At 35.2% G+C, this 22,723-nt stretch overlaps 1 protein-coding gene across 2 annotated transcripts in view; it reads right to left on the bottom strand.

Annotated features, from left to right (window-relative positions):
* LOC136029237 (metastasis-associated protein MTA1-like) overlaps window positions 1-19,287 on the bottom strand; it is an 89,943-nt gene extending 70,656 nt beyond the window's left edge. Inside the window, exons 1-4 of one of the 2 annotated variants that reach the window (XM_065707466.1) lie at window positions 19,168-19,287; window positions 10,614-10,681; window positions 6,820-6,913; window positions 836-1,068 (exon numbers count right to left, since the gene is read on the bottom strand). In XM_065707466.1, coding sequence (XP_065563538.1) covers window positions 836-1,068; window positions 6,820-6,913; window positions 10,614-10,681; window positions 19,168-19,201 — 429 coding nt within the window. In that variant the 5' untranslated portion in view covers window positions 19,202-19,287. The remainder of the gene's footprint in view (window positions 1-835; window positions 1,069-6,819; window positions 6,914-10,613; window positions 10,682-19,167) is intronic. The other variant, XM_065707467.1, reaches the window with a different exon arrangement.
* Window positions 19,288-22,723: the final 3,436 nt, after the last annotated feature.

Here is a 22,723-nt window from a genome sequence, read left to right as displayed (position 1 = left end):
CGGATTCGCTCTCTCTGGGGGAGTTGGGGGTAGGGGTTCAGTGGATTTATCAATTTAATATTAAAGTGATAGCAGAAGAAAAATTAGAAGGAAATATTTAGAAGGACATCGTGACTCAGAGCTCTTATTTTAAATCCTGAGCGACATTAAGCCTCTGATTTTCCTTTTAAATCTATCTATTGATTCTTAGAATTTTGTTAGAGCTCATACCATACGAGCTCTTGGCTCTTAGCTCTTCTTGCCTCGTCACAAGTGCCATATGAGCTCTTAGCTCTTGTTCATAAAGGCTATTACCATTTCACATAATTCGACCTTAGAAGTCTGTATATTAAAATTTCTCTGCTACCTGCTCAATTCTTAACTATCTACACACATGGTATTTATCGACTACACGCATCTACACGCAAATGTATTTATCTACACAAATACATTTTAACTTTATTTCGGACAGTTTCTTGCTTGGCACAAAAGAGTAAAAAAAAAAAAGTATAGTTGCTAGCCTCTTGTACCCACTGGTTATGCACGACCCGACTTCAGCAATTTTGGAGCAACAAATCCATGGCTTTTACCTTAAAAATATAAATTCTGGTGATATTCAAGCAACATACGCCCTGATATTGACATAATGTCAACAAACCGTAACTAAATTAAGCGTTTGAACGAACACCAAATAATGTTAACTTAAGTATGAGTTATTTTTTATTTCAGCAATTAAAGAAAAAGCTTGTATCTGTTTTAGTTATGAAAATTACGTTGTTTCAGAAGAACAAATATTGTTTACGTTTTAGACGTTATGACGGTGTAAATATAAAAAAAGACAATAAATGATACATACTGGGGCATTGATATATTGATAGCAGCTTTCTTCTTCATTAAGGAGAGCGACGGAACACTTTCCTCTAATATGCGATGCAGGCACTGATTCAACTTGCCGAGAAAGGAAAAGCTCTCTATGTTTCCACAAGTGTTTTGGATGTGCAGGCAGTGAGGAACGTTCAATTTCAGCCGGTGTTGGTACCAAAAGTATTGTAGTTTCCCCATTTTCAGCAATTTCAGTTGTTGGAGGATCTACCAAAGTCATAATGATGAGAAAAATGATGATACAAAATTTGGAAAAACAAAGGTGACGACTAGGGAAGACTGAGACTTACTAGGCTGACCAAAATTGAATTTGCAAATGCAAGCTTAAATAACAAAATACATTTACTTATAGGTGTAATCAGGGAGGGAGACAACAATTTGGGATACATAAGGCTTGACGCAAAATATGAATTCCTTTTCATAACAAATGCTTTGCTCATTTTAAATTTTTTTAATCTACAAAATCAAAAGAATTCATACAAATGCTCATGCTAACATTCAGATCCAAAATAGACAATTCAGCAAGTTAGAATAAAGGTTCTCATTGAAGAATGAAAAAAAAATACAGTGAAAAAAAAAACGAAAGTACCCAATGGGTGGTTTGAATGGAACTTTGAAAAAATGACTACATTAGCTACCAAATTTCACAGAAAGCAAAAAAAAACAGGAAAAGTTAACCATTAAACTACTACTAATAAAAAAATTTTCAATGACACCTTTGTCGTGCTGGTTGCAAAAATTATTCTGTGGAAATTTCAAGCTAAAATTAAACCATTGCTGATATAAATTCGGATATTTTAAAATGGCGGAATATCTTACTTTCCCATAACATCTCTTTTATAGCAAAACATATACCTTTAAAAATTGTTTTATTACTGACAAGTTAAAAGCTTTCACGCTGCAGGAATGCACTGCAGGGCCGACGCAGGGACCTTAGTAGTCAAGAAGCGTCGTTAATTCTTAAATAAATAAATAAGTTAAAAGCTTAACAAGAAAACAGACTTGAAAAAAAATACATTTGTATTAGCAAATACATTTGTTGCAAGTAATCAGATTAATTTTTCTTAATGCTCATCATAATTCCTATCTATAAAGTACTGTAGAAGTAAATGATTTCAGCCCCTCCCCCCAAAGGCTTTACGAAGATGATTCCTCATCCCCTCTTGAGATTTCATGTCCCAACTATTATCCCGTTTAATTCCTCCAACCCTTGATAAAATCCGTAATGCCCTCTCTGGACCTATGTAGACCTATGATCATTGTTGCCTTAAATCTATATATATAAAAATAAGTTGTCTGTGTGTCGAGTGATGTCATGTCTAAGAAAGTCATTCGAAGACAAATTTTTAATTGTAAGAAGATCGTGGACGGAAAAATGTTTAATTGTAAAATGACTGAAGAACCTACAATGGCAACAGCCGAGGAAGCTGCTCAAAAGACAAATTTTTAATTGTAAGAAGATCGTGGACAGAAAAATGTTTAATTGTAAAATGACTGAAGAACCTACAATGGCAACAGCCGAGGAAGCTGCTCAAAGAGTCTATGCCAAAAAACTTGCGGCTGATAGAGAAAGTAAGAAAAGAAAGCGTGCCGAGGAAAAAATAAAAAAAGGAAAAAAAAACTGAAAAATAAAGGAGAAAAACAAAACTAAAAAAAATAAAAATAAAAAAAAATAAAAAGGTAAAAACTACAAAAAAACTAAAAAGAAAAAAACTAAAAAAAAGGTAAAAACAAAAAAAAAACTAAAAAGAAAAAAAAGGGGAAAAACACAAAAATTTATTTCATCATATACCAATTTAAAAACGATAGCAATCACCATCAACAAAGCTCAAGGGCAATCATTAGAATAATGAGGTAAGACCAGGACACAAATGACGACCGGGACACAGGGAATATAAATGACGACCGGGACACTCAAAGAGAAATTACAGACTGGGACACCAGGACACAAATGACGACCGGGACACAGGGAATATAAATGACGGCAGGGACACAGGGACACAACTACAACGGGGACGCCGGGGGGCACAGGGGGATATATAAATGACGACGGCAACACAGGGAAAGTTCGATTAGCAATCACCATCAACAAAGCTCAAGGGCAATCATTAGAATCATGAGGTATAGATCTGAATACGGATTGTTTTTCCCATGGACATGTTGCATGTTCAAGAGTCGGTAAACCTGACAATCTATTTATATGCACAGACAATGGGACAGCAAAGAATGTTGTATATTCGCAAGTTTTACGTAGTTAAATATATATATTATATATATATATATATATATATATATATATATATATATATATATATATATATATATATATATATATATATATATATATATATATATATATATATATTCACAGGCGGGACATAGGGACACAACTACAATGGCGCGTAACTAATATGACGCGTAACGACTTACGCGCGCGGGGGGGGCTTGGGGGGGGGGGCGCGAAGCGCCCCCGACAACTAGGTGGCGCGGGCCCCAGCAGCTAGTATATATATATATATATATATATATATATATATATATATATATATATATATATATATATATCTATATTCACAGGTGGGACACAGGGACACAACTACAATGGCGCGTAACTAATATGGCGCGTAACGACTTACGCGCGCGGGGGGGCTTGGGGGGGGGCGCGAAGCACCCCCACCAACTAGGTGTTGCCCAATAGCTAGTCTATATATATAAAAATAAGTTGTTTGTGTACTGACGTCATGGTTGTCGACTGTCGACTGACGCCATGTTTGTTCGTCGACTGACGTCATGTTTGTCGACTGTATATGACATCATTAAGAAGAAACAGCCGAGGAAGGTACTTAAAGAGCTACCTAATATGACGCGTAACAACTAGTTGGGGTGGCGCAAAGCGCCACCCCAACAGCTATATCTATCTATATATATAAATAAGTTGTCTGTGTGTGTGTGTCTGTCGAGTGACGTCATGTTTGTGTGTCGACTGACGTCATTTTCAGGATTGAGCTGTATGCGTCATGAAGTTGTTTGTCGACTGACGTCATGTTTGTCAACTGATGAAATTACATACGGGACACGGGGACACAAATGACGACCGGGACACGGGGAATATAAATGACGACCGGGAACCTCAAAGAGAAATTACAGACTGGGACACCTGGACACAAATCACGACCGGGACAAAGGGAATATAAATGACGACCGGGACACAGGGACACAACTACAACGGGGACGCCGGGGGCACAGGCGGGATATATAAATGACGACCGGGACACAGGGATTGTTCGAATAGGAATTACAGACCGGGACACCGGGACACCGGGACACAGTGTTGGGGTGGCGCGAAGCGCCACCCCAGCAGCTAGTATATATATATATATATATATATATATATATATATATATATATATATATATATATATATATATATATATATATATATATATATATCTATATTCACAGGTGGGACACAGGGACACAACTACAATGGCGCGTAACTAATATGGCGCGTAACGACTTACGCGCGCGGGGGGGCTTGGGGGGGGGGGGGCGCGAAGCACCCCCACCAACTAGGTGTTGCCCAATAGCTAGTCTATATATATAAAAATAAGTTGTTTGTGTACTGACGTCATGGTTGTCGACTGTCGACTGACGCCATGTTTGTTTGTCGACTGACGCCATGTTTGTTTGTCGACTGACGTCATGTTTGTCGACTGTATATGACATCATTAAGAAGAAACAGCCGAGGAAGGTACTTAAAGAGCTAATGCCAAAAAGCTTGCGGCTAATAGAGAAAGTAAGAAAAGAAAGCGTGCTGAGGAATCACAACAACAGCGTGAAAACAGGCTTGCGGCTAATAGAGAAAGTATAAAAAAAAGCATGCCGAGAAATCACAACAACAGCGTGAAAACAGGCTTGTGTCTCAAAGAGAAATCACCAAAAGAAAGCGTGCCGAGGAATCACAAGAGCAACCTGAAACAACCTGGACAGCGAGAGTCAAAATGTATCAAAACTGAAAATGATAGCGATGATGATTGGGTATGGGATTTCGACTTGGATAAGGTCATCAATGCCTACCAGATTTTAGTAAAAAAAACAAAGGTTCGGCGATATGTATTTCATAGTGACGAAAGACAAGTCAAGGTAAAACAAACCAAACAACTTGAAAGTGATACCAATGATAAAAAAAACGACGTTGAAAGGACTATCGTTTCTCAGTTGCAACATCTTTTCCACATAAATAATAATTTAGTACTTCTGCTCAAAAGAGCAATCGAATTGATGCCTACTGATACGCAACTATCAACAAAGTGGCAATCGTTATGGTCGGTGATTTGTACATGACGTCAAAGGCTTTGTATATGACGTCATTATAAGTATATAAGAAGGCATTTCAAAGAGAAGTTTTTACTAAACTCATCGATGCTACGATACCCTACAATATCCTATCATTTTTTGGGATGGAGCCGACGGCTATCACTTTAATATTAAATTGATAAATCCAGCCACTAACAAAGAAATGGATAAGAAATGCAGCGCAATGAAATATTATGCCTATAGATTAATGATTCGTCATTTATTACATTTATATATAATCCATCTTGGGATTAGATAAAACAGCTTTTACATACTAGACGATCGCCGGTTCATAGACATGACATTACGACCCGTGTCTTCCGGCAAAAGTTGCTCTCCTTCATCTCCTACAGAGTTATGGGAGAAATACAAATCGCAAATGGCCGACAACATACTCCACCCAATACGGCTAGAAAGATCAGATATGACCTTGGACTTTACAACAGAAATTTATAACTGCACTTTAGTTATGATTGAAGATTTGTGCTTATCTATTGCAAACAAACTTCTCAAGAATTTGGGAATGCCTTCACCTAATCGTACTGCTTCTATTTCTACATGTATAAAATGGGATCGTGAACAAAGTTACAACACAATTGATCTATTGTCGTATATAACAGACCGGGACACAAGGAATATAAATGACGATTGGGACATTCAAAGAGAAATTACAGACCGGGACACCGGGACACAAATGACAAGCGGGACACGGATGACGACCGGGACACGGGGCCACAACCACAACGGGGACGCCGGAAGGACACATGGGGGATATATAAATGACGACGGAGACACAGTGAATATTCGATTAGCAATTACCATCAACAAAGCCCAAGGGCAATCATTAGAAAAAGGCGGTATAGATCTGAATACGGATTGTTTTCCCATGGGCAATTATATATTGCATGTTCAAGAGTCGGTAAACCTGACAATCTATTTATATGCACAGACAATGAGACAGCGAAGAATATTGTATATTTGCAAGTTTTACGTAGTTAAAAACATATATATATCTATCTATATTCACAGGTTGGACACAGGGACACAACTACAATGGCGCGTAACTAATATGGCGCGTAACGACTTACGCGCACGGGGGGCTTGGGGGGGGCGAAGCGCCCCCACCAACTAGATGTTGGTGTGGCGCGAAGCGCCACACCAACAGCTAGTACTCCCATATAATCATGTATCCCAAAATGTAGATATTGACTTTCCTCCAGTTGTAATATGACAATCCTTGCGCGGACACCTTCTACAAAAGAAATCATAGGACATTTCTTTTGTGGCATCTTTTTAATTAAGTTTTCAGTATTTCCTTGGATTATATCATTCAAAGCAACTTGAGAACATGACTTAAAGGAACCACATCAATCATGTTTGATGAAAAATGGCATATACAAAGATCAATGCAATTAGCAAATTTTTGCGATATAGCCATCTCAACTTATCGTCAGTTTTCATGAAATGCTACTCCTATTTCACTAGTCCATTCACATAAAAGATTTCAACTAAAACTGGTTACATAAGGAAAAACGATTCAAAATTGACGGGAATCGGATCACCCGTGGTAAATAACAAAAATTATTTACAAAAAATTCTTACCTTGGTGTCTATCAGCTACTGGGAGAAGGTTTGATGGGATATCCCTTCGGCGATAAAAACACATAACTTTAGCCTCAATAGCACCCATAGAATTCTAAAAAATAATAATAATTGATGTTCAAATCCCTAAACATTTCCTTATAACAAAAGCAAAACACTTTAAAAGAACAAAACAGTACTTACTGATGACATAAAAGTGAAATCCCAATTACAGATGAGATTCAAAAAGACACCTTTGCAAGTTTAAATCTTCGAGTTTTTGTACTAAAATTAAATTAAAAAACAAGGTTTTTAAATGAAAGTAAGGAGCTACATTAAAACTTAAAACGAACAGAAATTACTCCGTATATGAAAGGGGCTTTTCCTCCTCAACGCCTTACTCTTTATGCTAAAGTTAAATTTAATTTAAATTTAAAGTTAAAATTAAATTTTATGCTGTATGCTAAAGTTGAGAAGGAAAGGCCCCTTTCATATACGGAGTAGTTTCTGTTCGTTCTAAGTTTTAATGTTGCTCCATACTTTTATTTAAAAAAAAATTTAATTTAATTTCTGGACGTTTTTGAATTAATTCCATGTTTTGATGTTGCCTCTTCGCACATAAATAATTAAAACAAATTTGCATATTAATTTTTTTTTGGCTAAATGGCTTTCTCATAGTTTCAATCGGAAGATTTTGAGAAAAAAGGAGTGAGGGAGGAGGCCTAGTTGCCCTCCAATTTTTCGATTACTTAAAAAGGCAAATAGAACTTTAAGTTTTACGAATGTTTTCATTTGTAAAAAATATACGTAACTTACGTAACGAACTTCTATATTCGTATGTTTTTATTGCGTATATGAGGGGGTTCACCCCTCGTCGATATCTCGCTCTTTACACTAAAGCTTAAATTTTGTCCTAATTCCTTAAGAATGACCTCTGAATCACAAAAGCCGTAGAATAAATGGTTGAAATTACTTGAAACACTTTAGCGTAAAAAGTGAGGTATTACGAGGAGGTAAACCCCTCATATGCCTAATAAGTTTTGTTCGTTTCAACTTTTGCTCCTTACTTTCAGTAGAAAAAGCTTTTGCCCCCTTCCTTGAAATCCTCTTCCCCCATGAGAATTTCCTCCAGGGAAATATCCTCCCACGTAACCCCCCCCCCCCTAAACCAAAAAAAATCCCCTGAAAACGTCTGTACACTTCCCAATAACCATTACTATATATAAACACAGGTCAAAGTTTGTTACTTGCAGCCCCTCCCACGGGGACTGCGGGGGAGTAAGTCGTCCTCAAAGACATAGTTATTAGGTTTTTCGACTATGGTGTTATAAAATGGCAATTTCAGAATTTTGATCCGGTAACTTTGGGGGAAAATGAGCGCGGGAGGGGGCCTAGGTGCCCTCAAGTTTTTTTAGTCAATTAAAAAGGGCACTGGAACTTCTAACTTCCGTTAGAATGAGCCCTCTCGCGACATTCTAGGACTACTGAGTCGATACGATCACCCCTGAAAAAAAAAAAAAAAAAAAAAATAAATAAACACGCATCTGCGATCTGTCTTCTGGCAAAAAATGCGAAATTCCAAATTTTTGTAGATAGGAGCTTGAAACTTCAACAATAAGGTTCTCTGATACGCTGAATTTGATGGTGTGATTTTCATTAAGATTATATGACCTTTAGGGATGTATCCCCTATTCTAAAATGAGGCAAATTTTCTCAGGCTCGTAACTTTTGATGGGTAAGACTAATCTTGATGAAACTTATATATTTAAAATCAGCATTAGAATGCGATTCTTTTGATGTAACTATTGGTATCAAAATTCAATTTTTTAGAGTTTTGGCTACTATTGAGCCGGGTCGCTCCTTACTACACTTCGTTACAACCAACTGTTTGATTTTATCACATTTTTCACGAAAACTCCCCTTGAGTTAATTTCGAGTTGTTATGTAATTGTTATGAAACCCCGCCCTACACTTCCATTTGTATGTATGTGTTCTAAGTAAATATAACGGGAGGTATTGAGGGTATCACTTAGTATGCACACCTTAAAAGATAATAAATTGGATTTCCATGATTTCTGGGTAGCCTTTCTTTCTTAATATAATTTTCATTCAACCATTAAAAAAGAAAACTTGCAAGACTTTCTTTTCGTTTTTTCCTTCCATTAAAAAAAAAATACTTTCCTTACTTTAATGAAACTTTGCAAGAACAACTCTGTAATGAATCACATATCTTAACAGAGAACAGAAACTAAGACAAAGGGTAAAGACAATATTGCACAATGTTTGAAATAAATTTGAAAAAAAATCACGATTTTTGCCAATATTTTATGCTGATCTAGCCTATTTGATACTCAAACTTAGAAACCTGGCTAAAAATAAGCAACATTGACGGACTTGCTGACAAAATGGTGGGAGAAGCTCACAGAGATTAAGCAAAAAAGAGCATACCTAGCCTTTCGGATTGTTACAGTTTTTCATTGTCCATAGGTAGATAAATAGATAGAAATATATTCCAAAAAGACAGCACAGGGCCATGGCAGCAAACAAAATAATACTCGTAACACATAAAAAAAATAAGGTTGAAAGAAAATATGCAAACACATTTTTTTACATTACATTTTAGAACTTTTTTTTATCAGTGAAAGAACTGAGGAAAAAATTAAGTGAGAAATATTACAAGATGAGAATGTGAAATTGGATAGTAAATTTACCTCACCAAGACACATTAAATATACCCCGAATTCAGAGTAGGGTATACCATACTAGAGATTCTAGTCTGCAAATTATTTAAAACAATCTTTATTATTGTAAGAGCTCATTTAACATTCATCAGATAATGCCTATACACGTTAAGGGATTGAGTTATCTTCTTATCTTAAAGGGATATATGAACGAATTCAAAAATATCAAAACTCGTTGTTTGTGACGTCATTGCCAATATTGCTAGACTGGAGGTATGAATTTCTGCTGTGACACAGACACAAGCAAACTGATCAATATTCAAAATGCAGTGATTTAGTAACTGTTTTTAAGATTTTTTCATTTAATTGAACACTGTCAAACAGTTTTCTTTAAGTTTTAACGTTCTTGAATTTTAGTCAATAATCAAATAGTTCCAGAACAATGAATTAAGATAACTTTCCAACTAAAAAACAAATAGATGGATAGAATCTCTGAGTTAATTATTGAAACCTCAAACCGGATTGGCAAGCTGAGTCAACATAGACATGGTTCCAAGCAGCAATAGTTGTTTCTCTGACCTTGTGTAGTTGTAAAAACATAACTAAACTCTACACAGGGGCTTAAATGGACGAAACTTTTAAATTAACAAAACCTGTTGCATTACATTATTATAGCTCTATTATAGAGCATTAAATAGGAAAAAAATTATTGGACATCAAAACAGTACATAAGGAAATGAAGTCTTAAAATCCTACAAAATTTACACCAGAAAAGAAAAATCAAATCAAATACATATCTTGGAAAAGCCAGATAAGATGTAATTTAAAATACATCTATAAAAAATATAAAAATCAATAATAATAAGTAATAATAATATATAATATTAATAAATAAATAAAATGGTATAATACATATAATATATATATATATATATATATATATATGTATATACATATATATGTATATATATATATATATATATATATATATATATATATATATATATATATGTATATATATATATATATATATATATATATATATATATATATATATATATATATATATATATGTATATATATATATATATATAAAGCTCTTTCGTTAAACACTCAGCATAGGCTCTACAATACCTTTGTTAACTCCTCTATTCGTCGTATTTGATATGGTGCAGTCGGTGAAGCTTCACAATAGACATAGTCTATAAAAATTAGAAAAGAATTAGTGTGTTAATGAAGCTTAATTGTTCTTGATAATGAAAAGTGTCTCTAATATTCTTTTAATAGAAGTTAAGGTACAATTTTTACTTCCAAGGAGGGTTGTTACTAGTCAAAATGTTGGGGAGGGGAAGCAAGGGATTTTACCGACTGACTGGTCACTTTACTGAATATTTTTCCATTATTTAGCATAATTTTCGTTTTGAATACTATATGTGAAAATCATTGCACGAGCTGGTAAAACCGCTGCATTTACTGACTGAGATTCAGATTTCGGTACATATCATGTCGCTATTTTGACCCTCTTTTTTTGACGAAATGGAAATTATGGCACCATCTGTAAAATCACGGCAGGAGTCGGTAAAACTGCTGTGTTCACCAGCCAAGTTTGAACTTCCTGTAGATGACATGGCAGTATTTTCGTGGTCTTTATTTAACTGAACAAAGAATTTTAGCGGCGTCGGAAAAAACACGGCGCTTCGCTTCACGATTTTACTGACTTATTCTTTTTTTATACTGAGTCATCAAAACATTGTGAGGGGGGTCCACCCTCCAATACGTGACGGCCCTGCTCCCATGAAGATTCGGTCTTTGGCGCAATCATTTGGATCTGTCTCTCTGGAATAAATTTAAAATACACGCCTCAAACCTATTTGCCAAACAAGTTGTATATAGCATATCAATGGAAAATCCAATACATTCTCAGCAAAAACAAGTAATGTGAAATTGCAGTTTGAAGTTATTATTTTCAATCGATCATATTTGCACACAGCAGGGGGAAGAAGATGGGAGAAGAACCCCCCTAAGAATACTCTGACCTACCCCCCCCCCCCCTCCCCATCAAAGAATTAAAACTGTGTATGCTAATGGTATATGATAATAGCAAAATGTTGCTATTTCAAGCAAGGCAGAGATAAAGTAAAAACTATTTAGTATTTTTCTAGATGTCACCAATCAATCAATGAAATTAGAGTTCTTGACTACATATGTGCTGCATATAGCACTTTTTTGTTGGCCAAAAATAGATTATATAGGGTAAAAATCCTAGAAATAAATCTTACTTTAGTCATAAAAAAAATGACAGTTTGGCTTGCAGTCTATTAAAATTTACTATTGAAAAGTATACACACACAAGATATAAAAAAATAATAATTCTAATTTCTATACCATGTATCTATATAGTTTTAATTGGCCACAAAATAGGTTTCAACCAACAATGATTGACTAATCACCATCCCTCAAAACTGCTGAAGACTTAATATTTCACAAAGAGATGCTAAGAAAATATGGTATTCTGGTGGAAGGTAGCACACTAGTAAGATTAGTGACAGTGAAAGGATAAGATACCAATGACATTGTACATTATATAACAGAGAGTAGAGGTAAAATTTATTTTTGCTGAGTTATTGAATGTATCTGGATACAGACCTTTCAAAATTCTGCATATTTGCTTTATAAAATTTAAAATACCAAAAGTTAAAAATTCAAAAATGAAAATAAAAGTCAAAAAATAAATTTTCCAATTTCTTGCAATCGATAATGAATTAGTGCTGACATAATTACAATGGAAAATTATGTAATTGTTTGTAAAAACGAAAAATAAGATTAATTATTTCAGACTGTCCTGCTAAGAGGGTATTTTAAACATTAACAAAATTGAGGTGAGCCAGGGGGGCACCAGCCCCGCCCCTGGCTGAATGATGATGTCTTATATTTTTATATTTTGTTTTGTTATTTCTATCACACAACTAGACCCCAGCACCACACCAATAAGGTATGGGTGACGGCAGCAGGGCATAAAGTACCAGCAGCAGTGCACTGCTGGCACAATCTCTGTTGACAGCAATAATTTTTGTTTTCATCAGTCTTTCTCAAACCCCAGCTTCAAATTACATCAGGTTTGGGCCTATTCAAGAGTTAGAAACTTTGGAAGTCACTGGCTGGACGCTGGTCTTCTTTGTTATTCATCAAGAAAAGTAGAAATCTGGTAGAAAAAAAATGGCTGTGGCTTTTCAGAACCCTTGTATAATAGTTGAAATATCTAACAGCAATGTTTTTTTTTACAAGAATTATCAAAATTTTTCATCAAGCAACCATCACCATCAAAAAGAACTGTCACCATTTACATCATAGCTGGGTTGCTAGGAATATCTTTTCCCTTAGCTTTCATATGATTGAACATCCAGAAGGGATTTGGAGGGTATATTGCCTTTCAATCCAGATTGTCTTGATAATGAAGATCCATACTCTTAAATAAAGACAATACAAATGTTTTTAGCCCATGAAGCTGGTGGCAAATCGCCAAGCTCATCCAACGTCCGAACTAACTCCAACCCCATCCTTACCTGCACTGCAATCCTTTCACCCAATACTTTCAGTAAGTCCTGTGATCTTGCAGCCACTGTGAAATAGGATAGTCACAGCTGAACAAGTATAACCACATCCCAGCCCCACCAAGAAAACAGACTCCTCCAAGGATGAAAGAAGGGCAGAACAAAGGTGCTGACTGATACACCGGTGAAAGCCATGATTAATCCTGCCTTTGCTATAGGGAAGGCAAAGAAAAGGTGGAAAAGAAAAAACTGAAGTAACAAAAGCAAGAAAAACAAAGATACAGGCCATGAAGGGATTTGGTGACAAAACAGCACTGAGGGTGAAAATGAAACTGAAAAGGGTCAGACAGTGACTGTTGATGACAACTAATACAGTTCTCTTGGGTAAGATAGTCAAACGGAATGTGAACTTAGTTTTGATTTGGGTTGCAGTTGGCAACTTTGTAAGTCATCTATGAGGGACATTAGGAAGAAGATAGAACCTACTGCAGAGGTCAGTGTGACAAGTGGTGGAAAAGGTAATGTGTGAAAGTAGCTGGAACAGCCAGATCATATCTACTACATGAAAGAGGATTCAGGGTAAACACCCCCAGTACTTGAACAGTGTGAGATATTGGAGAAATATTTTGACTAAAATATATCTTCCCTAAATAAGGACAGCAGGTTCTTAATCTTGAACCTGATGCAGACAGTTGGGATTGGCTGACTACAATCTAATAGCCAAGCCTATTTAAATATTATTACTCTTTTTCACAACACATGTCAGTGATTAATTCTGTCCATGAGTGAGATACTTCCATTTTAAGATCCTTTGTTTAAGATCAGACAACAGCCTATTTTCCGAGATTAGAGTCAAGCTAAAAATTTGCAATTACAATTAGGTCTCTACTATTAACTGTCTGTACAATTAAAATAGTTACCATGGTATATGGGTGAAATATTCAAACTAATGAAATACTTATTAAGAAAATTTAGACAGATTTAGCAGAGAAAAATTAATTTTCCAGGTGGTATAATAGATATAACTATTGAGATGGTGATTAGGGAGACCTGCGTTTGCAGTTTACTTCCCATTCATTTCTATTGATGTCTGAATTAGGTCCCCATCCTGTAATTAGACAACTCCTAGTCTGCTCCTAGTTATTACACCTCCAGTGGTTTTATGGCAAATAAGAAAACACATTAATTGTCCTTGATGTTAACTCCAGAATTCAACAGTTAGGACCTTGAGAATTTTTATAACCTAACATTTCAAATAACACTGCTATGTCATGGAATCAAAACCTCAGTAATTATAAACACCTGCCTATGGAAAGGACTCGAGAAATATTGATTCATTGCTAAACCAAGGTGTCTTGAAATAGAGAGGTCCTTAAATCTCAAGTTCCTAACTGGAATTTAATCTGGTGTCTGTTCAAGGACAATTGTCTATTCCATGGATGTGCTACAAGACAAACCATTTGTGTGTGCACTTGTTTGTTTAATTTGAAAATCCCACTTGATTTCTTAGCAAGAAAATTGAAGTCCTTAACCACATGAGAAAAGAAAAGCTCCAAAATTGTGGTTGACACAATAAATAATTTGCTCAAATTAATTCAAAGTCAGTAGAACCCAACAGCCTTGGCTTGAGGCTGCATGCTGGTGATGTTACAGCGCTTTGGCAGCAGTCAATCAGGTCAATTGTTGGCAGCATTCAATGCATGTGCTGGCGTGGTGCCAGGGACAATATCCAACATTGGATGTCCCAACTAGACCAGATAAGCCCCTCCCCTCCTAAAATTCAGCTTAGGGGTACACATGATCACCAGTAAAGTTAAATTTGGTTTTAGATTTACAGTATTACATAGGAAAATTGAAGGCAAGTTCATTTAGAGGATACAAAAAGCAATCATAATAAAAAAAAACTGATAGGACAATAGGCTGGAATTAGGAATTAGGATCATGATAATCTTGGTTGTTTCAAAGGTCAAAACTCAGTTGAGAATATAGGTAATTTCAAAATTTTTGAAATGCCTCCACCATGTAATTTAGTCTTACATTAAAACAAAAAACACTCCATTTCTGGTTTCAAAATTGCTTAGACTGGATAATCAGCTTTGTATGCAGTGATATGCATAACAGTACTGCTTCATTAACTTCTTGTTATGGTACAGTTTAATTGATTAATAAGAGAATGATAACACCTGCTTTATTTAGTACTGCTCAAGAGATTTCAGTCCCAACCTTACCATTTGAACTGATTTATTGCTTTGTCAATGGTAAAAATCTCTGATCATGAACCCACCAATAAAGTTATGATAAATGTTCATTCAGCTTCACAACAATGCCCTTTTTTGCTGCATTTTTTTACTGACTGCCTTTTTTACTGCATTTTTTTTATTGATGTATCTTGATTGTGCTTTGGAATTGTTTTGTTATAAGTAAGAATTTCCATACCAACTGCTATGTAATTTACATAGGACCTTACCTTGGAAGGGGAGCATATTTAAGAATGGGACAAATTTTTTAATTGCACTGTAATGAATATATGATCTCTTTTGAACATCTTTAAAATCATCAATCCTTTCCTTGCTTCAAAATGATTTGAAAAACCCTAAATAAAAATCTTATGTATGCCCCAGCTTCTAATACCTTATTGCTAACTTATGTTATTGTCCCTTTGGCAGCTTTTTGCAAGAAAAGAAAAACAACTAACAATCCATGTTAAGACTCATATATTAAAAAGGAAAGACAAAAGTTGATCTGTAAACTACAGGATGATCTATCCACCTTACCTTACTGAAGAAAGATTGAGTAAATTAAGTTAAACTTAAAAATATATCCAAAGTAAAACTAAAAAATTCTAGGGTTGCTTATATTTATGACAGGAACAATGAAGTTACTCATTAACCATTATCAAGGATATATACAATAGCCCTGTCCCAAAACATTCCAAGATCACTGAGATTTTTTTTAATTTTTACATTTTTCCTATATTTTACTTATTTCCTATTTTTTGGAGTTGTCACTCCTCCCTATTAAAAATACTGCATATGTCCCTGGCTTTTATGTCACTGAACTTTCTTGACATTAAATTGACTTAACCTCTCTGATCTTCACTTCCCATCAACCTGGCTCTATTCAGGTTCTATATGTTTCTTTTTTTTACTTTTGATTGAGAAGACAATAGAATTGCATGAACATTATTTACATAGGTAATACAGACAATTGTTTTAGATCAAATCATTTTCAACACATGAAAAGGCAGTTATATGAGCAGAACTGTAAAGGGTTGCCCATCTAAAGAGTCATGTGTATTTAATGCATTATTTTTTCCCCAGCCCACTTTATGTAGAAGTGGTAACTGTACGCAAGAAACCAGTTTCTTAACATGTTTCCTCCTCATTACCCTCAATTGTAGACTAATAGCAAAGGCTAGGGCAAATTCATTGAAAAAATGGCCAATTCCTCCCCTCCTCCTTAGAACTTGAAGGATACATGCTATACCTATTCTCTATACATTTGATACCCCTTCAAGGCATTGAAGGAGGGTGGCTGTATCTGGCATCATTAATCAATTCATGTTAAATTTCTATAAAAAAAAAAAATCCACAAAAGTGTCCAAGATCTCATGGGAAAGGTCTCTCCAAAGTTTGTTTTTACTGGGTAGTCGATAGTGACCCAGCAGATATCATAAATGATTACTCTGTTTCAATTTGTGAAATTCACCTGCCACTCTAAAATATGCCAGCCAACAGTGCAGTGAGAAACATTCCTGTGATTGAAATACATCAGACCAGACCCAACTTAAACTAGAAGATTTTGACAAAAATAAGTCAGCATACCCAGGTGGTGACCCTACCAAATTGATCGTGAAATGTGCCCAGTATTTAAATGTACCTCTAACTGCTATTTTTAATCTGTGTTTTGTGGATAGTATTTTCCAGTATGTTTTAAAAAAGCTATTATATACCCTAAACTGGAAAATAAGACTCTTAAAAGTTCCCTCTGACTTAAGACCAATATCAAAAACCTATATTTTCTCTAAAATTTTTGGAAATTTTATTTAGTTTCCTTTTTGACAATATTCAAGATAAAATCAACCCAAATCAGTTTGGCTTTAGGCCAAATCATAGCACATGCATTGCTTAATTTATATACTTGACACTGTTTTTTAAAATCTTGAGTTAAATAGTTTTTATGTTGAGGCTGTTTCTGCTGATACTAGCAAAGCCTTTGACAACTTGGATTATCAGACAGTTATTGATAATGCAAGGACTTTAGGTGCCAGAGATTTTGTTATACATATAGTAGCTAGTTTTTTGTCTGGCTGTGAACAATGTGTGGTCCTCCTACCAGAGACTCATCAGGTTTTTCCTCAATTTCATGTGGAGTACCTCAAGGGACTACATTAGGTCCTTTAGCATTTTTAGTTGTTCTTAATAATGATTTACCAAGTTATGACAATGCTCTTAAATTTGCAGATGATTTGACATTATTTAACCTTTGTCAAACCCCTTATATTTTGGAAATTAAACTTGACTCACTCATTAACAGCTTAAAGAATGAGCTTGACAATGTTAAACTCAACCTAAGCATACCCAAAAGCAGTTTAATTATCTTCTCCTTTTTAGGAAATATAGCTCCTACCAATAATTACCATTATATACCAAATTTAAATAAAGTTAAACTGCTTGGTGTGCAGTTGGACAATGACTTTAAATGGAAATCCCATGCTTCCTACTTATTTAAATCTAGTAGTTTTGTCCTTAAATCTTTCTCTCTTCTCAAATGGTTCTCCATATCAATCCAGAACCTTAAAATCATTTATTGTCCTTGTATAAGACCCTGTCTTGAATATGCTTGTCCTTTCTGGCACCCTGGGTTGACAAAAGACCAAAGTTCTAGAATTGAAAGTATACAAAAAAGAATAATAATAATTATACTGGGGACATCCTATACTATATATGATGAAGGTTTGGCTTGACTTGAACCTACCACATTGGAATCAAAACATCATATCCTTACAATGAACTTTGATCAAAAGTGCCTTAGTTCTGACTATCATCTACATCCCCCCCCTCTCAAAGAAAATCCCCCAATCCTTCCTAATACAAGACTTAGCCTAATGCTTGTAGAGCTCCAGATATCCAACTTGACTTTTATCCCTAAATGTTGACCATGAGGTACAAAAACTATTTTGTCCCCTATTTTGTTTCCTATTTTAATAATTGATTTAATGTTTTGTTTTATGTTTATCCCCTAATATCTGTTTCATCATTATAACTGTTTTGACATGCTGCTAGATTCTGCACTATTTTACCCAATAAACCATATTATATTTGGTAAAATTTTAGTTTGGGCTTAAATTATGAACTAGTAACTGAAAATTAAGGTAAAATGTTGTTTTGTCAAAATTTCAATAGGTATAGACCTGTCATGTAGGCAAATTTCAGGGCCCCCTAGAGGGAGGAGTGGAGGTGGGTACTTCATAATACCTTCCCAGGACAAACTTTAGCCTGTAGACCCATCCCTGAAAGTTTCATTTTCCTAACCTAAACCTTTTCTGAGATAGCAAGAAGTCAATTAACTAGAATTTCACCAAAACATGTTAATAATATATAAGAGGTAAGCTACCATTAAATTGTTTTATTTTATGTTCTTGTCAAATATCATATTCACACTTTCCAGCATACTGTTAAACCTGTCAAAAATGTCAGAAACATACATATAATATTCAGACAGAGCACAGAATAGAGAAACTAATGGTAATAGGCCTACTTTAATTTCATGGTAATGTTTTAGTTTCCAAGGAGGTCTTAATCTAGCCTAAAGCAACATCAAATTGAACTGTGTAGGCTAGAACTGTTTTATTTTGATTTTCAAATCAAAATTTTGAGTGAATATCAAAATTTTATTTTGATTTCCCTTTAAATATTCCACAGAATTGTGTTAAAAAAAAACTATGCTCTAGAAGGATATTTTAAAGCACAGAAAATCCTACATGTTAGCTATGAGAATGCAGGGATAGGGATCTGTCACTGCTTGGAATGAAAAATATTCTATTCAATTAATCATTTATCTTCATTAATAATGGTAAATAAAAAGCCTCAATAAGCAATTTCATTAGCTTCTGACAAAGTATAAGATCTGAAAACCTCCTAATCTGTAAATCGTCGAGGCAGTTGACATTTTTTAAGTTCAAATTTGCCGATAAAAATTTACGTCATTTCTTCTGTTTCTAGCCATTCTTCCTCAGATGGTTATCGGCATTAGAGATAAACTACAATTTTACTTCTAAAAAATTGCCGTTACCCTTAGTTCACACTGCTGCGATTTCGCGCAAAATCGTGCGATATTGATGATAATGACAAAAATCATGCGACATACGAAGCAAAACCATATAGAAAAGATTAATTTGATAAAGCATTTTGCTAATTTTCTTATTTTCTTTGTTTTACTGTTTAAACAGTTAATATTAAGGTATTTAAGATATTTTTCCTTCTCTTCTTTTCACCCTGTGACTGGTTTTGTGGAATTTCTTTCTACTTTTTTTTTTTCTGTTGTGATTGGAAAGGCTTTCATCATGCCTAACCCCCATGATTCAGGGGGATCGGGTGTTCTCACGGGTGAGGACAGTATCATTAGAGTATGGTTGACTAAAATAGGGCAGCCTGGTCTTCATAATCCACCACTGGGTGTAATCATGAAAGGAATTATGTTGTTGAGAAATCAATTTAATGAATGCCAAAAAGATACAATTTTGGTAGAATCCTCAAATGGTTCTAACTGCCTTAAGATCAGAAATCAAGCAGTACTGAACAAGATACTAGCGATAGGGGAGCTAGTTTTGGATAATAACCAATCAATAACATTCTCATGTGAGAAGGATTCCTCAGCTCAAGGCTCTCAGGGATTGCACTCAAACTCCCCCAACGGTTTCATGCCTGAGGGGCTGGTATTCTTTGACAAGGGTATTTTTACAAGTGAAACCTTATTAGATGAACTGATGGATCAAGGTTTCACAAGAGTACGTCCACTTTTTGGTCAACAGACATCTGACAAGATGAATGTTGATGGGTTTATCCTTACTCCTTCACTTGACCTTCCTGAATTTATTTGTATTCTGGGTATGGAAAAAAAAGTCAAGACATATATTCCCCGTGTCATGATCTGCAATCACTGCCAAAGGCATGGCCACACTGCCAAAGTATGTCGCAGTAAACCTAGATGCTCAAGATGTGCCAACAACCATCTAACATCTTCTTGTATTATTAAGAGAGATAATATTACACTATTCAAGTGCCCCAATTGTCTTGGCAACCATCACGCTAAAGACAAAGCATGTCCTGTAACAAAAAATGTTGAAAAGGTTATTGTTAAGGCAGTACAAGAAAAAATCACTATTGGTGCTGCAAAAAAAAAGTATGCAGATATCCTTAAATCCAACACGCAACTAAATGACACAACTCCAGCTCTTTCTAATGAAGAATTCCCTCCCATTCCATCCCCTGAAAACCCCACTCCTAGCCCATTCATGTCAACTCAACAAACAGTATTAGAACCCCTAATCAAGAAAATAATTGATGATATCTTGACAGTTAGAATTCCTGAAATGATCAGCTCATTCCTATCCTCAAAATTTAAACAAATTGAAGATTCTATCTCAGGCCGTTTGGAAAAAATGTTTCAAGACTTTAGTTCCTCACATGCACCATCTGATAGAACATTTAAAGATCTCACCTCAAATCATTCTATTTCTGAAGATGATTTGGAATCTCTTGACTCTGTCCTAATCTCTGCTTCACCTGTAAAACCAACATCAGAAATCTCCAAAAAACCTTCACCAGCAAAAAATCAATTCCTTAAAAGAAATGCAAATGCTCTCTCACCTATCTCAAAACAGAAAGCAACTAAAAACAAACGGAAACAATCCTTAATATCAAAGACAGCTAACAGTTTAGAATGAAAATAGTTCAATTTAACACTACAGGTCTACCCATTGATCGTTTGGTTGAGTTAAAAAGATTTTTGGACATTGAATCCCCAGAAATTGTCTGCATCCAAGAATCCCATTTGTCCCCTGGAAGAAATTTTAGCGTTAAAAATTATACATCACATAGAAAAGATAGGGTCCTAAATTCCTCTTCTCAAAAAGGTGGAGGCCTATTGACTCTTGTGAGAAAGGACTTGATTAGCTCTGTTGTCAATATTGATGTCCAGTCATCAATGGAAATACTAGTTATAAAGGTTGAGATGGATGACCTTCCCCCCTTGTCAGTAGTCAATATCTATATAAATAAACCCTCTTCTTTCAATAACCCAACCTTCAAGAAATTATTAGATCTTTCCCCAAACCAACTAATACTTGGAGATTTCAATCTTCACCATCCCCTGTGGGACTCAACCCACCCTAGAGACCCTCAATCATTGTTGCTCTTGGATTCAATCTCTATCAGTCAGATTTCCCACACACTAATCACACCTAAGAATTTAGGAACTTATGTGCACTCCTCCAATGGTAAAAACTCAACCATTGATCTTTGTTTTGTTGGTAGCAGACTATCTGCTTATAGTAAGGTGTCCAGGTTCCATGACAATCTTGGCAGCCAGCATTACCCACTTATCACAGAACTGTCAAAAAGACCAGTTCTCTCTAAATTTAACATTGCTCCTAGATGGATTTTCAATGATGATAATTGGAAACCATGGGCACTTAAATTGGGGAGTATGGTACCAGCTCTAATTAATGATATAGATGTTTTAAATGAAAATATCACTAAAAGCATCATTGATGCTTCAAATTTATTTTTTAAACTCCAAACACAACTAGTAAAAAATAGAAGAAAAAAATGTTCACTTTTGGAATAATAATTTAGAATCACTAAAACAAAATAAGTGTAATGCTAGAAAAATCTGGCTTTCAGATAAAAGCAACCTTTTCAAAAAAATTGAAATGAGAAAGGCCGAAGCTACTTTTAAGAAACATGTCCTAGCTGAAAGAAAAGCAGCTTGGGAAGATATTTGTGAAAATCAGTTTAATCAGTCAACTCCTGCTAAAACACTTTGGAAAAATTTCAGAAAATTTGCAGGTTATCAGCATAGTGATCAGTCTACTCCAAAGATTAAGTCCAATGATGGTTCAATTATGTACAAGCCATATGAAGTGGCAGAGTCTTTGAATAGTTATTTTGCAGGTCAATCTTCAAATAGTAACACATATAATAACTCTATGTTTATGGAAGCTCAGTTTCCCCCAGGGTCTGTCACTAATCTTGACAAAGATTTTGATATGGATGTGCTAACTTCTACAATACAGTCTCTAAATGACTCAGCAATGGGTGAAGATTTGGTCCACAATAAGATGCTTAGAGCTCTTCCACCGACTTTCTTGGTCCCTCTTCTTTACTTGTTTAACAGATGTTGGGAAAGTGGCACTGTCCCATCTGCTTGGAAGTCTTCTATTCTAGTCCCAATATATAAAGGTAAAGGGGATCGTTCAGACCCAGCTTCATACCGCCCAATTGCCTTAACCTCATGCATTGCTAAACTCTATGAGAAAATGATTAAGTTGAGATTTGAACCCCTTATTGATAATTCTCTTATTGCTGAACAAGCAGGTTTTCGGAAAGGTAGATCAACCCTTGATAACCTAATTCAACTTGATCATGACATTAAGAAAGCTTTTTCAAGAAAGAGAGTTGTTTCTGCAGT

The sequence above is a fragment of the Artemia franciscana genome, chromosome 7 (genome assembly GCF_032884065.1).
Source record: "Artemia franciscana chromosome 7, ASM3288406v1, whole genome shotgun sequence".
Classification (NCBI taxonomy): domain Eukaryota; kingdom Metazoa; phylum Arthropoda; class Branchiopoda; order Anostraca; family Artemiidae; genus Artemia; species Artemia franciscana.
Note: the sequence above shows the minus strand (reverse complement) of the source record. Positions and strands in the feature narration are given on the sequence as shown.